At 37.6% G+C, this 17,195-nt stretch overlaps 1 protein-coding gene across 1 annotated transcript in view; it reads right to left on the minus strand.

Moving 5' to 3' along the window:
• Positions 1-3,271: 3,271 nt before the first annotated feature.
• The window catches only part of tgm1l1 (transglutaminase 1 like 1), a 43,950-nt gene continuing 30,026 nt past the window's right edge, over positions 3,272-17,195 (minus strand). The window contains exons 9-14 of the mRNA XM_056445525.1: positions 15,926-16,118; positions 13,061-13,214; positions 8,315-8,599; positions 6,379-6,539; positions 5,938-6,074; positions 3,272-4,966 (exon numbers count right to left, since the gene is read on the minus strand). Of these exons, the coding sequence (XP_056301500.1) occupies positions 4,819-4,966; positions 5,938-6,074; positions 6,379-6,539; positions 8,315-8,599; positions 13,061-13,214; positions 15,926-16,118 (1,078 nt within the window). The 3' untranslated portion in view covers positions 3,272-4,818. The remainder of the gene's footprint in view (positions 4,967-5,937; positions 6,075-6,378; positions 6,540-8,314; positions 8,600-13,060; positions 13,215-15,925; positions 16,119-17,195) is intronic.

Here is a 17,195-nt window from a genome sequence, read left to right on the forward strand (position 1 = left end):
TTTAATCAAAGACTACAAAAAACACAAGACATGTCACGTGTATAGTTTTGAATGAGCCCGCCTTCTAGTACAAGAACCAATCAGCGATTGCTACAGACTGACATTACTCCAGGGGATGGGCTGGGATCAGACGTAATTCTGCAGGTTCAGTGTGACAAACGTTTAGAAATGAAAATAAACAGACAGTTGTTGTTTAACGCAATATTTGTTTCATAATTTGAAATGTCATCGTAAGCTTGGCAAGCAGTTTTGGAAAATTTTATGTTTCCCCTTTCCAACAGAATGCCCGAACATACTGCCTGCAAGGCGTTTTAAAGATGGCCGCCGAGAGAAATGACTTGCCTTAAAGGGACTTTGTTTTAATATAGATGTAAAATAAAGGGTCTTCCTTTATTCATACTAACAGTAACTGACGTTCTTAATGTGAGCTTTGTGTATCTTTGAGATGACCTTATTTCTGAATCTGACCATTCATTCGGTAGTAATAAGATGCTAAAGGCTGAAGAAAAGTTTAGTACTTACATCACATGCGCAGAAAGACGTTTGTTTAGAAAATGGTATATCCAAAGTTAAAATGCTATATATGCAGGTCATAAACTTTAAGGACTATTAAAAACTTGCAGCGCGATAGACATCACGCAAACAAAAACATTTTATGACACTCTACTACAGGAAAGGCAGCGGGAACCAATCTCTCAATCAGCTGCAGACCCACAGGCCTCTAGGCCAGGGATGATCAAACACACCTGAACCAATTAATTAGGACCTGAACAGCACTTGATAATTACAGGCAGGTGTGCTTGATATGGGTTGCAACTGAAATCAGCAGGAAGGTAGATCTTCAGGAGCTTGGTTGAGCACCCTGGATCTAGGCAAACCATATATGGTTACGACCGATGTTAGTAGGTGTTCGACATGAAGCACAGCTGCAGCCGGTGATCAACGAGATTTGCCGAGCGCAGGAGGGGGCGGAGTTGAAAACGGAGCAGTCAAGCCAGACAGCTGAACACTTCGGGGCTCAAAGTTGCAGCAATCATCAAGACCGATCACATGGCGGCGTCATCATCATCATTTATTTATTTATTTATAACAACAAAAGATTTACAGTACAAATAAAACAGAATGCAGTCTCTACAAACTATAGTTCATTTTTAAACAATAAGGGAATTATGAATAATTATTAATTATGTATAAGGGGAAACGAGAGGGTAATATTAACATACAAACGAATAGACCTATTAAATACAAAGCAATAAGCACAAATTTTAGGAGTTTAAACATCACTCTTTAGGCTAATACTTCTTGTTTGAATATGCTAAAAGGGCTTTAAATGATATAAAACTTTCCAATATATATTAGTGTAAAACATAAAACAAGGTGTTTTAAGTCTTAAACAATGATTAAGATTATTTTGGATAATGAAAGCATTTTCAAAAAAGCACTTTAATCCAAAAAGATTGAACAAAAGGACATTTCTAAAATAAGTGAGCTACACTTTAAGTAGAAGCTTCCCAGACAGAGCAGGTACATCAATGTCACTTTTAAAACTTGTATATTTTATAATCATATAAATCCTTTTATAATTATTTAATAAAGTAGTTATTTAACTTAATTTGTTAAGAAAGCTTTAGGGTGGCAGGATCAACGATGATAATTATTTTACTAAGTCTGTAAAACCTATTTGAGTTAATATTTAGGTTATTCACTAAAATACATCATTTAAATCGTTCATGGAGCTGAATGCAGTAAATAGTCTGTATAAAAAAAGGTTGAAAATAAACCTGTGCAAACAATCTAGGTTTTATAATCAGATTATTTAACAAAAAATGATTACTGCAGTAAAATATTTGTAGTCTTTTAATATATATACACAAGATAGAGAGGTATGGAAAGTTAATTGTTTGTTTAGAAACTTTTAAATCTGAAATTGTCGAATAATAAACCTGAAACACACAGGGTCGTTGTCATGCGGTGAACTTGCCCAATTGTGTAATATTGGTGTCGTCATCGCAGTTCCAGCAGTTGCTCTTCAGATGCTGCATCAGCTAAACCCTAGTTCACACTACAGGATTTTAAACATCGGCAGATCGCTGTGCTGTTCACACTACATGACTTGATTTTGTTTCTTTTATTCGCTGTGGTGTTCACACTACGCGACACTACGTAAATGATCCACAAGAGGGGGGTGGCACACTACAAGATCTGACAACAACTAGTTCCCCATCAGCTCAGTCCAGCTACCAAACCACAGCCAATGAAATGTTGAGAGAGGAGTCGTCAAAAAAAGCTGGACACTGCTTGTGTGCTAATGACATCACTGACAGCGTTTCAAGCTTTCAAATGAGGAAATTGATTTGAACAATAACTGATAAAGCATGAAAGGCTGGCGTTTCGTGAGATATTTGTAAGTTAATATATATATATATATATATATATATATATATATATATATATATATATATATATATATATATATATATATATATAATGTATATATTTAAATATGTAGGCTAATATTTATATGTAAGTCTGTATTTTTGCAGAAAAAAAAATCACTTCAAAAAATAAATTTTTAAAAACTGTACAGGAACTAATGCACTCCAGGATGTTCATCAACCAATCAGAATCAAGCATTCAACAGCCTTCATACTATTAATAAACAAATAAACTCAACATTTCACAATGGTACCCATAAGTAAAGGATCTCATGCCAATGCAGTTTGCAATGAACACACCTAATTAGCTAAGATGTTTGGTTCTCAAGAAAGATACCAGCTGTTCAAATGCAAACAGAAGCCAGTGTTTTACTTCATCTTTCCAAATCAAACACACACACACACACACACACACACGTCTCATCTTGCTCAAGCAAGAGAAAGAAACACTCATAAAAACAAGTACAGAGACCAAAATAGGTTGATAATAAAATGTCACTTTAAAAACCAAAATAAAATACACACATAAATTATACAAACATAAAATATATGATATCCTTCATAAAATCCTAAATCTACTATTAACTGTCTTCATACTGTATGTTTTCATAGTTTAGTGCACAACAATAATATTCATGTACAGTATACATAGTAGCAAATACAAGTGGAGATACTCAATATTAAATCAGTCACATTATATTAGTTCATAAAACGTTTGTGAACATTACGCAATATAAGGCAGCTAAGATATTAGATGCATTGGCTACGTATATATATATATATATATATATATATATATATATATATATATATATATATATATATTTATATATATATATATATATATATATAAAACATTCATTAAGTTATAATACTTAATACTTATACACTCACCGGCCACTTTATTAGGTACACCTGTCCAACTGTTTGTTAACGCAAACTTCTAATCAGCCAATCACATGGCAGCATCTCAATGCATGTAGGCATGAAGACATGGTCAAGACGATCTGCTGCAGTTCAAACTGAGTATCAGAATGGGGAAAAAAGGGGATTTAAGTGACTTTGAACGTGGCATGGTTGTTGGTGTCCGCCGTGCTGGTCTGAGTATTACAGAAACTGCTGATATACTGGGATTTTCACTCACAGCCATCTCTAGGGTTTACAGAGAATGGTCTGAACAAGAGAAAATATCCAGTGAGCGACAGTTCTGTGGGCGCAAATGCCTTGTTGATGGCAGAGGTCAGAGGAGAATGGCCAGACTGGTTCCAGCTGATAGAAAGACAACAGTAACTCAAATAACCACTCGATACAACTGAGGTCTGCAGAACAACATCTCTTACAACACGTCCAACCTTGAGGCAGATGGGCTACAGCAGCAGAAGACCACACCAGGTGCCACTCCTGTCAGCTAAGAACAGAAAACTGAGGCTACAATTCACACAGGCTCACCAAATTGGACAATAGAAGATTGGAAAAATGTCGCCTGGTCTGATGAGTCTCGATTTCTGCTGCCACATTCGGATGGTAGGGTTTGAAGAATTTGAAGTTAACAACATGAAAGCATAAATCCAACCTGCCTTGTATCAACGGTTCAGGCTGGTGGTGGTGGTGTAATAGTGTGGGGGGTATTTTCTTGGCACATTTTGGGCCCATTAGTACCAATTGATCATCATGTCAACGCCACAGCCTACCTGAGTATTGTTGCTGACCATGTCCATCCCTTTATGACCACAGTGTACTCATCTTCTGATGGCTACTTCCAGCAGGATAACACACCATGTCATAAAAAATCATCTCAGACTGGTTTCTTGAACATGACAATGAGTTCATTGTACTCAAATGGCCTCCACAGTCACCAGATCTCAGTCAAATAGAGCACTTTTGGGATGTAATGAAACAGGAGATTCATCATGGATGTGCAGCCGACAAATCTCCAGCAACTGTGTGATGCTATCATGTCAATATGGACCAAAACCTCTGAGGAATATTTCCAGTATCTTGTTGAATCTGCGCCATGAAGGATTAAGGCAGTTCTGAAGACAAAAAGGGGTCCAACTCGGTACTAGCATGGTGTACCTAATAAAGTGGCCGGTGAATGTAGATAATACCTCTAAATGTATATATATTGTTTTTCCAAAAGCAGTTAATACAAACAGTAAAGCAAAGCTAAATAAATAATCTGTAAATAGGTAATCTGTAAAATTAGGGAAATACAGTAGGAACGATTGGAGAAGTGGGACATTTCCTATAAAAGTATGCAAATGAGAGGGTCACTCCTTTAAAGATGACTAGCTTTTAAAGAAATGACCTGGTGGCTCAGTGTAAACATGGTTAATGCAGTTCTGAATACTGAAGTAATGCTGTGAAGGTAGAAACTGTGAAATCACTGGCTCTCGTGAACGATGATATCGGCTACACCGTGAACCTGCGTCAGCTGTTTACAGTCCAGAGATGCCACCAGCTTCCTCTCGCCAGCTATAGATGGGATGAAGTGTTCCGTCACTGTTACTTTACCATGCTTGCCCACATCACTAAAAAAACAGAGAAAACCGAGGGATAAATGTAACGTTTTGGAGAAAAAAAATGTGTTATGTAAGCATTTTAAAGGTCCCGTAAAGTACTTTGAAATGTGTATTTTTTTATTCGATGTATGACGTCAGTTAGCAGTAACTTTGCTGCCAAGATTTTCAATCAGGTTAAGGTCAGGACTCTTGAATGGACATTTCATAATTTAAGTTTTCAGCTTTAAATGTCCAGTGAAGTGCTTTGAAATATGTATTTTTTGCTTGATGTTTGACATAATCTAAACCAAAATATGAAGAGAGGGTGGGACATAGTGTAGCTCCTCCCCTTGATTAAAAACAGCAACAGTGTTTTGTTTTATCACAGCTTTGCCAGTGAGAGTGGTTGAGCTCAAGCGCATCAAATGACAAGCGTCTTGAAGGGGGCGGGGCATGATGGATACTAGAGAGCATTTCATTGGTCACAATTTGATGAGAAACTGAAGTATGACGTGATCCATTTAGGCGTAAGTGACAAACTACAAGCTTTACATGTTTACATCAGGTTTATATCTCCTAAACGCAAATTGTGTCACTGTTTTGGTGCGCACTAGCTTATAGATATCCTAAAAACTAACAATGCTGATACTAACATCTAAAATATTTCATTTATATTTCATGGGACCTTTAAAACCGTCAAAGGCACAAGAGCAATGACTAAATCAACCAATAAGATTGAGGGTTTTATAGTAATTGATTTTAGCTCTAGACAAAACGTTGGTTTTCAGAATTGGGCTGTGCAGTATTTGCTGTCTGTGTTTTCCATCATTTTTCTATGCTTAGTCAAGCCTTGAAATTATTCACAGCCCAGGCAAATTCTGACTAAGTTTTTGTTTAAATGTAAATAAAAGCTAAATATAACAAGTCAAGTATAAATATAGTGTGTCGAGTATAAACCAGCCTTAACTCATCAGATTAAAGACTTTTGAGTAGACTCTTACCCGACTTTGATGGGATGCAGGTCTCGGAGCCCCAGTCCTTCCACTCGGACCACCACATTACGCAGAGTGCAGGGCAGAGGATTGGTGAAGCTGATCTTGGCAGATGCCTCTTTACCCACATACGCCTCTCCAATGGGCTACAATGACAAGCAAAGCAATCAAATATTTAGCCGAAATCTCACTCTAGAAGCAAACAGAACTTTCACTTATTTAAAAGCAGAGTACATTGTAAAAAATGCTGGGTTCCACACAATCGATTTGTATTGGGAAGGAATTAGCATGAAGGAATTAAGTTAACTTATTAGTTTTTACAAATTTAAGTTGATTGAACATGAAAGATTTAAGTTGTCCCAAAAAACCTAAAGAATTGTGTTGTTTCAGCTCAGTTTTAGTAGTTTGAACAAAGAGCAAATGTCATGTGTGTGGTTCTGGAAATCTCACCTCAATTTGGAGATCAGGTGTGCGGAGCCTAAAGGTGGTCTGGTTGGCCAGAACCTGCTGGGTCTCACTGACTCTTCCAGACAGAGTCAGCATGAGCGCAGCCTGGTCCACCAGCTGATTCTGGTACTGTGTGTAAGGCAGGGTCCAGTCGATGATCTTTTCTGAAGGACAATATAAAAGAGGGAATTTCAGCAATGGCTATAAAATTAACGCATGAATATACTTTTACACACATATATTTAACACACACACACACACACAGTTGAAATTGGGATTATTAAATCCCCGTTGAATTTATTATTTTTCTTTTTCTAATATTTCCCAAATGATGTTTAACAGAGCAAGGAAATTTTCACAGTATGTCTGATAATATTCTTTCTTCTGGTGAAAGTCTTTTTTGTTTTATTTTGACTAGAATAAAAGCAGTTTTTAATTTTTTTAAAAACATTTGAAGGTCAAAATTATTAGCCCCTTTAGCAAACCATTATTATACAATAACTTGCCTCTAACCCTAACCTAACCTGCAGAAAATGAATGGAATGATATATATATATATATATATATATACACACATACAAATATATATATACACATACATATACACACACACACACACAATTAAAGGGTTTGGTGTGATTTTTTTAAAAAAGTTAATACATAATCATGTCACATTTTTCATAATTCTAAGTTTGAAAATTTTGAAGTACATTAATTGTCACTTTTTTGTGGCAGAAACAAAGCTCTTAATTGTGAAGCTGTGGTCACACTTGACTTTTCCTCCCATAGACTTCCATTCATACGCACGCGAATGTGTCAGACCGGAAACGCGGGGTCATGCGTTAAGTTTCACAGGTTGCTGCGGTGCAAAGTTCAAGCTTGGTGAACTCTGACCTGCAAAATCGCATCACTTAACTGCATGAGACCAATCAAGGATCAAAACAGGACCTCTCTGGGCAGAAATTTAAAACATGGAGCAATCGCTCGCTTTTTTAAATGTCTAATAAGCTTGTTTAATCCCACCCCTTTTCGCAGCGCCGCACGACAGAATTTCGTACACACAAAGCCCGGTGTGACCGTAGCTTGAAACTTGAAATTATAGGATAATTGTGATAATTGTATACTCTATACCAGTGGTGCTCAACCCTGTTCCTGGAGTTCAGCTCCAACCCTGATCAAACACACCTGAACCAATTAATTAGGACCTGAACAGCACTTGATAATTACAGGCAGGTGTGCTTGATATGGGTTGCAACTGAAATCTGCAGGAAGGTAGATCTCCAAGAACAGGGTTGGTCACCTCTGCTCTATACAGTATGCATACGGTTTCAATAGTAATCGAATAGAAATTATATCCTAGTGTGCAGTGTTGGGGAAAGTAACTTTTGAAAGTAATGAATTACTCCCCAATACTCCCCAAGTGATAAATTATGATATTGAGTTACTCCTCAAAAACTAACAAGTTGCGTTACTTATTTATTTTATGGAAAGTTATGCGTTACATTACTTTTGAGTTACTTTTTCATACCTGCCTGTGGCTTGACCTCTTTCAGAGCTTGCAGGGTATTTTTTCTTTTTTTAATAGAGGAGCTCTGCACTTACCAACAAACTGTATAACCAAATAATGTTACCATCTGAAAACTTCCATTCTGTCTGTTCCTGCGGGGAGCTCATTCTCTCATTGAGTGCATGATTACACACATGATAACACACATTTTAATTCAGCAAATCGTTTTTTAAAAGCAAATTAATTAATCTAAAGAGTAACTTGCGTTACATTTTTTAAAAAGTAACTCAATTATTATTACTTAATTTTTTAAAATAATGCGTTACTCTACTCGTTACTTAAAAAAGTAATATTATTACGCAACTCGTGTTACTTGTAATGCATCACCCCCAATAATCCTGGTGTGCTATTTTGAACAAACAGTGAACTGACCTTCCTGTGGCATGAGCTCCACGCTTAGCTTGTCCTTCTTCACGGTGTCCTTCAGAACGCCGGTGTAGTACATGACTGCTGCCTGGCTGTGGAGGGTTGTTCTTCGTGGCTGAGAGCTCATATTCTTCACCACAATCTTCAACTGAGCGTCTCCACCCATACGAGGACCTTCTCCCTCCATCCGCACCTCCACCTGCACGTCCTCCGCCATGGCGCTCGAGTACACATCCGGCTTACTGCCGTACCGACAGGCAGTTTCCACCGCGATACGCTCCTCCTCTGAGCCTGAAAATACAGATGGAAAAAACATCAATAAAGAACAATTCTAAATAAACAGAAATAAGCGCACAATGTTATTTTTTAGGTAAACAATTAATCTGTGCAAACTAATCCTCTGCTGACATAATTTTGATGGCTTTTGCTACAATATTTGTAACCATGCACCCCTTACCGCTAGTTTGCCAAAAGTGAAAGATGCACTAAAAGAAAGCGCCGCCCCTCAATATTTCAATTAGAAGTTCAACAACATACTAAAACAAAAAAGTCTTCCATAGTAAACAAAAAACTATTGCTGATAGCTTTCAGTCATGTGAGCTGTGGTGGGACCTGGGAAAAAAAAAAAACAATGGGCCGTAATGTCAGCTACACCAGGACCTCCATAGAAACACAGCACAAACCGGTCATAATATCTGTTTCAAGCTACCAATATTTACACATATCAGCAAAGATATGATCACAAACTGTAAATTGTGGGAATTTGTGATCCATATTCTGCACCCACAGATGTTTTTCAGTCATTTAAAACCATCATATCTCTGTTCGCCGATTCCTGCCTCAAAATGAGCGAGTTTCAGCCGCTTGTACATTAAGGTGGCGCTCAGAAAAAAACAAAACACCAGTGAAGAAACTCGACACAGAGGAATAAACACCTACTGCCAGCTAGCGTTTTGGAAGTGTTATTGCAGAGGAACACAAACAGTGTGCAGACGTATAAATACAAAGCAATGCGCATTGCATGCACCGTGGGTCACGCCGATCACTTGACGCAGAAGTATAAACCAGGCTTAAGATAGGCTATTCCATAAAACACGTTATAGGCTAGGGGTCTTTTTGCTTATGATTGCCCTTATGTCTCCCTTTTAAATGCAAGGCTGTTGCATAAAATAATAATTGAAGGAATTTTAATAAGTGATTCAATATTTCAATTAGTAATTCAATAAGTGATATTTCTTTGCTGCGTCCTCCTTGATGTTTCCATAACACATAAGAATCTTTACGCCGTATTAAAGACACAGCAGTCAGTAACTTTCAGTTGTCGAGAGTTTTTGTCAAGTTGAAATGGTGTGTTTGTGCATGAAACATGCACGTTTGTATATATGTGTTTGACAGACCGGGTGAAAGAGCTTGACAGCTCTGTTGATGACATGAGCAGCTGAGTTTCTTTCTTTTTTCATTTATTTTGGAGAAAATATATAAATATATATATATATATTAATAGAACAGAAAGACTTAAAACTTTACAAATTACATGTCCACTTTTGTAGGCTCAACATAACAGTGTCATATCTAGATAAAATAGCCTAAGCTATATTAAAATCATTTAAAGAATCACAAATATTGGATATAATAAAACCACATTAAATAAACCAATATAAAACATACAAAAGCTATAACAATTTATATACAATACAAATAAATTAAAATGTTTCAAGCCATTTTAAACTTTCGTTTTACAAAGGCCTCTCTGAAAAAAAGATTTTAGATATTTTCTAAAAATAATAAACAACGAAGGAGGTTTGAAATATTATTTATAAAGTATTTGAATACGATCATATTAATCAAATCGTGCAAACAGAGCCTTTTTTGGGTGAGTGAAACCAGAAACCACCTTCTTTTCTGACATCTGGTCCTACAGCAAAACAGATTGGGAAAAACTGGTGAGATAAAATACATTTTATACCAAGTTATTACCGGAGAACTTCTGTGGTTTTATATTATGGATGGTGCGCGCTGGGTCATCCCTCCATTAGTGGCGAGACCACTCGATGTGTAATTCCAACAGTCAGTCAGCAAATAAACAAATATAATGAATGGAAACACACGTATAGACATAATGTACTGCTGTACAGTGACGTGTCGTTTGTTTGTTTCGGTTGTCTTCATTTTAATGGTTTCGTGATGATGCGATGGTGTGCTTCATCGGCCTGATTCTCAGTGAACTGGGAGGGTTGTGTGACGTTTGATTTGGGGGATGTTCTGGGGGCAGGGTTTGCATGACGCACTGTGAGCTAGTAGCATGACAGACATGATTTCGGCCTCACTGCTAGTGCTCCTGGGCTACTGGCACGGCCCGGCCCGATAAAAGCCCTGGCTCGGACTGTCACGACAGTGGAAATGCGGCTATTGAGCCCATGTCTTGGTGGTCAGTGGGAGATACTAATATTTTGCCCACCAAGGCGTGTTCCCCTAATGGTGTCATGTTGTGGAAATATACATTTATATAATCTAGTTTCAAATGAACAATAATCTACATCTAAATGAAAAGTTATATTCTTTGGTTTTTGATTATATCATTTTATTAACAGCCCAGCCATGAGGGACATTTACCTTTCTCTTTCTGACTACAGGCTAACCCAGAGTGATGCAAATGCTACGGGCAGGCTTTTAACAACTCTGCCTTTGTCTTCGGGTGATACTTTCAGGCAAAAGAAACCACTTTTTTTGATTAACTTGTGTGGTCAGTTGCTGGGCCGGTTTCTAACACCTATATGCCAGTTATGCTGACTCCAATACAGAATTTGTATACTTTGTTTAGTCATCTCCCCTCCTCCTAAGAAGGCATTATAGACAGGACAGTTTTGTCTTAATTCAGACTTGTGATAAAACTTGCAGACCTCCAATAGGCTCTACAGACACATGGACTTCTTGAAGACGCTGTATGACTGCAGACTAACCAACACGTCTCAATAATAGATATTCTTCTGCTTGTTCAAGTCTCCTGGACTGGGTTCTCCTCTATTCACTCATTTATTTTTTTTACAACAATGTCATTATCAGCTACATTCTTCAAAATATCTTCCTTTATGTTCATCAGATGAAAGAAACGTCTGTTTCTAAACAGGTGAAGCTATTTTTGGATGAACTATCCAAGCATAGACTAGCATTTGAAACAAAAACTTTAATAACACATTGCAACACTTTAAAGCTAAATGATCTGATCTACCTCAGTTTCACACCTCTACACTCTTACTATTTCAGTCTGCGGTGTCATTTGTTTATTTTTGTGTATCTGAGTAACAGAGACAGTGAAGTCATTGTTTCCTGTGGGTGGATCTCAGTTAAGTTTAACCAGCCGTTTGGAGATAATGACAGGTTTCATTGTGTGATCTTGGCTGCCTCTGTACTGCCATTTGCCAGTAATTGGTGTATTATATTGTTGGGTGCTCTGGTGAGAAAACACCCCCTAAAAATATGAATTTATCTCCAAACTGTCTGGATTAAATCTCACAAAGGAATGACTAGGTTATACTGGAAATTATGACTGAACTCTACTTTATTTTGAGTAGTAGTACATAAGAAATAATACAACATAATAATAATAATAATAATTTAAAGTGTAAAAAATCATTAAATACAATACATTTAATGTGTTAAATATGATTATATGAATGCATTTAGAGTTTTAAAACTAATAGAGGCTGTTTTGTTTTATTGAGAATATTATCGATTAATAATACGACTAAGTATACGAATAAGTCTATTTTTCCTTTTGATTTTAGGATAAAATGTAATACAACAAGCATTTTGCTAATAATAATAATAATAATAATCATCATCATCATCATCAATTATTCATTTTCCTTCGGTTTAGGCTTTATTTCAGAGGTCGCCACAGCAGAATGAACCACCAACTATTCCAGCTATATATGTTTTACGCAGCGGATGCCCTTCCAGCCACAACCCAGCACTGGAAAACACCCATACACACTCAATCACACACACTTATACACTACGGCCAACCCAGTTCATCTAATAGCCAATAGCGCATGTGTTTGGACTTGTGGGGGAGCACCCGGAGGAAACCCACGCCAACACAGGGAGAACAAGCAAACTCCACACAGAAATGCCAACTGGCCCAGCCGGGAATTGAACCAGTGACCTTCTTGCTGTGAGGCTAACCACTGAGCCACCATGCCGCCCATAAAAATAACAATAATGATCTGATACAAATCTTTTCAGGGAATCTGTGAAATGTCCTCAAGTGTTCTCATATTTTAAATACCACCTTTCATCAATATGTACATTCTGATCTTGTAGAAGATGAAATATTTGCTTAACGTCTGTACTTTACAGCCGGCAGTTTTCTTTTGACAGCTGTTAAGTTGTTTCATGAGGTAATTCCATGACTTGCAGGTTGTTACAGGCAGAAAAAGAAAGTTTGTGCGTGTGTGTGTGTCCTTTGTATTAAAAATACAGTAGGTCTATGGGAATCCATATAAAGATAGCTGTACAAGTGTGTGTGTGGGTGTGTGTGTGTATGTGTGTTTGTAGGTACATACAGTATATGTGTATGTGTGCAAAAAATATGTGTGTGTGCTTGTCTGTTTGTTTGTGTGTATATGCATGTGTGTGCATATATATGTGTCTGTGTATATACATGTGTGCATTTATGCATGCGTGTGCGTGGTTGCTTGTGTATGTGTGCTTGAATGTGTATGTGTGCGTGTATGAGTGTGTGTTTCTGACCTTCAGGATATTTGTAGACGTCTGTGATGTCGACTCGTTCATCGGAGCCCACAGCTTTAGTGCTGATGCAGTGACCCACAGCCTTCTTCTCACTGTGGATCTGACTGAAGGTGCCGTCCAGGTTTCTCTGCCAGTAGATCTTATCACTGTTCACCTGCGGCAGAAACACAGCAGACAGCGTTTACAGCTGACAATCATTCACAGAGAGACGTGACTGGCAAGATAAGTGCGGGGTATAAAGAAAATATTTAACATGGATGCCAACAAGTCAGGGCCGATGCGTCTAGGATACACACATTCAACAGAGTGACACATTTATATTAAGATTTAAAACTGCTCACTCAGAGAGAGAAAACTAATTCAACTAATTCATTTCATTTTTAAGACATGTTTTTAAACTTGCCTTTGCTTGTTGATTTAGCTTTTTTATTGTATTGTTTGCATAGAGGGGTGGCTCAGTGGTTAGCACTGTCGCCTCACAACAAGAAGGTCGCTGGTTCGAGTCCCAGCTGGACCATTTGGCATTTCTGTATGGAGTTTGCATGTTCTCACTGTGTTGGCGTGGGTTTCTTCCGGGTGATCCGATTTCCCCCACAATAAAAACACATGCGCTATAGGTGAATTGAATGAGATAAATTGAACGTAGTGTATGAGTGTGTGTGAATGTGAGAGTGAGGCTGGAAGGGCATCCGCTGTGTAAAACATATGCCGGAATAGTTGACAGTTCATTCCGCTGTGGCGACCCCTGATAAATAAGGTATAAAAAAATGAATTAATGTTTGCAAAGTGTTCAGGGCTTTAAGAAGCTGCTTTTAAAGGTGTTTTATTAACCATTTCAATGTGGTGATGTCATTTCCTTCTTGTTCTCAAACTATTTCATAACTGTAACAAGAGGCAATTTAATTATATCTTGACGTAAAATCAGCTATCATAACATTCTGAGGATTCTCAGAATCTATGGACATTAAAAACGTAAAACAGGAAATATGTAAGGACCATTGTTAATGTTTACATCCCTCAAAATGGTCTATAAAACAAAGTTTACAATTATTATTATTATTATTATTATTATTATTATTATTATTATTATTATTAATTCCTGATCATTAGGAACCTAAGATGAAGTAAACAGTTGCACAGTATTGATATGAACTAAATTGTAATCATAAACAATACAGTGTTGTTAGCATAATGTATTCAGTATAGTAATAAAAAATGAATACATTTATGTGATTACAAATATTACATGAGATATTTGAATTGGCAACCAGCCAAGCAGTAAAAGAAGTAGTAAAATGACTAAAACTAAAATAAAAACATATTAAAAAATAAAATGACAACATTTTAAGTAAACTTTAAAAATAAAATATAAAATAAAATCAATTACATAAATACATTTAATTTAGAAGTTATTTTTAAAAGAATATCACAACAAAGGCTTGATAATAAAAAAAAAACCTGCACTAAAACATGCAATCAACTTAATTATAATTGCACATTCGGTCACATTTTATTTTGATGGTCCGTTTGTTGAATTTAAGTTACATTTCAACTAAATGCCAACTAATTATCATTAGATTACAAGTAGACTGTTAGGTTGGGGTTAGAGTTAAGGCTGATTTATACTTCTGCGTCAAGCGACGCGTATGCTCCGGCGCAGCCTGTGCGTGGGTGCATAGCCCTCGCTGTGGCAGTCAGCGACGCTGACGCGCACCTCTCAAAAAATGTAACTACACGTCGCAACGACGCCTAGCGCAAGCTCTGTAATTGGTCGGCTTGGTAGCACTGATGAGTGTGGCGAGTGAGCCCGATGCAGCGAGTGTTTACAAGTGTCGAATCCTGTGAATGAGCTCCAGATGGAAACTTTTGTTTTGAGTTTACCTTATGATTAAAAGTTGTTGCACATCCGCCAGTTGAGCAAGTTTGAGCCACTTGTACATTAAGGTAGCGTTCAGAAAAAACAAAACACCAGCGAAGGAACTTGACACAGAGGAACATATAAACCTACCGCCAGCTAGTGTTTCAGAAGTGTATTGCAACACAAACAGCGCGCAGAAGTATAAACCAGGCTTAAGGTATAACACATGTAACACACACATAAAATTACACAATATACACAACGTTTATAAGTCAAATTTATTACAGTGAGAAATTAATTAAATCACACACCAAAATTAGAGGTGTGTAATATTGAAAAAAGAATAATAATTAAAACAACTGCCTTGACTGGTTTAGATCTGTCATCAATAGATAAATAAATAAAAATGATGCAAAAAAACTCTAAGATGACCAGTGCCTTAATAAATGATTCAAGGAATATGATAAGGGTTTTCAAACATTCATTCATTCATTTTCCTTCAGCTTAGTCCCTTATTTATCAGGGGTCACCACTGCGGAATGAACCGCAAACTATTCTGGCATATAACTATTCTTTACACAGATGCCCTTCCAGCTGCAGCGCAGTACTGGGAAACACCCATACACACTCACATTCACACACACTCATACACTACTGCCAGTTTTGTTTACCCAATTCACTTATAGCGCATGTGTTTGAACTGTGGGGGAAACCGGACACCCAGAGGAAACCGGAGAACATGCAAACTCCACACAGAAATGCCAACTGGCCCAGCTAGGACTCAAGCCAGCGACCTTCTTGCTGTGAGGCGTCAGTGCTAACCACTAAGCCACCGTGCCATCCTGCTTTCAAACATGCTCTATATGTTAACAATCAAATGTATTTGATTGTAATTTAAATTAAATGTAAATGTTACATGTCTAAATGTATTGAATTATCATGTTTTCAGATGGAAAGGATGTCGTTTTATGAATGTCTTTTTGTGTGATGGTCATTTTAACACTCACCTCAGCGAAGACGAACGGCACGTCATATTTGAGATAGACCTGTCCTGAGCGAACAGCAGCCAGAGACGCCGGACCGCAGCGAAACGTCCCGTGACTGGTCTCCTGAGGTGTGGAGTCCACCGCCTGCCAGCCTCCCAAACCCGGAGGCAGATCCGGACGCGCCATCCAGCAGTCATTCCACACATGGAAGTTCCTATGGGGAAAACACAAGAAAACTGAGCACTTGACAGAATACAGAAATCATGCATAATTATATACTAATACAGCAGCAGCATATTTTTAGATACTATAAAGTAGTGTATGTTAAGTGTCGTATTATAGTGATATTGTCTAGTGCGTGATCATGTGTTCAGAAGGTGTGGCTTTAGCTTTTGTAGGTTGATATCAAGCAGTATCCTCGTGAAGCAAATATGTGTTATGTGTTACAACATCATTTTTAAAAGACTAAGCACTTTATTGATATAGTGTACAATCAAGAACATGTGGTCAGAACACAAACGAATCGCAGGTAGTGAAGTATTAAGCGTTTCTCCCAAAGAAAGGCCCATCTAAGCAAAATGCTAGCAGGCGTCTGTAGCTCCGCTCACACTCCGCCTCTTCGCCACAACTGAGGGTAACCAAATAAGGGCAATGACACGCGAACAAAATGGAACCAGTTGGCCACGCCTACTTGTAGCTTCATTTGCAGAATGAAACCTGTGGGTGATGTCACGGATACTACATCCATATCTTTTACAGTCTACGGTTGAAATACAGGTCTTCAGTGCTATCAGGCTAACATTAGCATTTCCCAAGATCTCCTATTGCACCTTTAAATGTCCAGTGAAGTGCTTTGAAATGAGATGCAAGAGAGGGTGGGACATAGCTCCTCTATTTTATTGAAAAACAGCCAGTAGCATTTTGTTTTCATTACAAGAGAAGCGTTTTGAAGGGGGTGGGGCATGTCAGAAACTAGGGAGCATTTGATTGGTCAGAAGATTTGATGAGGAACTGAAGTATGAGGTAAGGTGAATAAAATAGTTGATTCATTTAGGTAGAAACAGCTACACACTTTGGATGTTTATATGAGCTTTGTATCTTGTAAATGCAAATTTTGTCACTGTTTTGTAGCACACTAGCTTATAAATATCCTTATGACCAACATACTGATACTTAAATCTAAAAAAACTTTAATTTAATTTCATGGGACCCAGGGGCGTCGCTAGACCCAATTCACTGGGGCACGTGCCCCGGTAAAAATCTCCAGTGCCCCAGTAAATGCTTTGAGATA

The sequence above is a fragment of the Danio aesculapii genome, chromosome 2 (genome assembly GCF_903798145.1).
Source record: "Danio aesculapii chromosome 2, fDanAes4.1, whole genome shotgun sequence".
In the NCBI taxonomy this organism is placed as follows: Eukaryota; Metazoa; Chordata; class Actinopteri; order Cypriniformes; family Danionidae; genus Danio; species Danio aesculapii.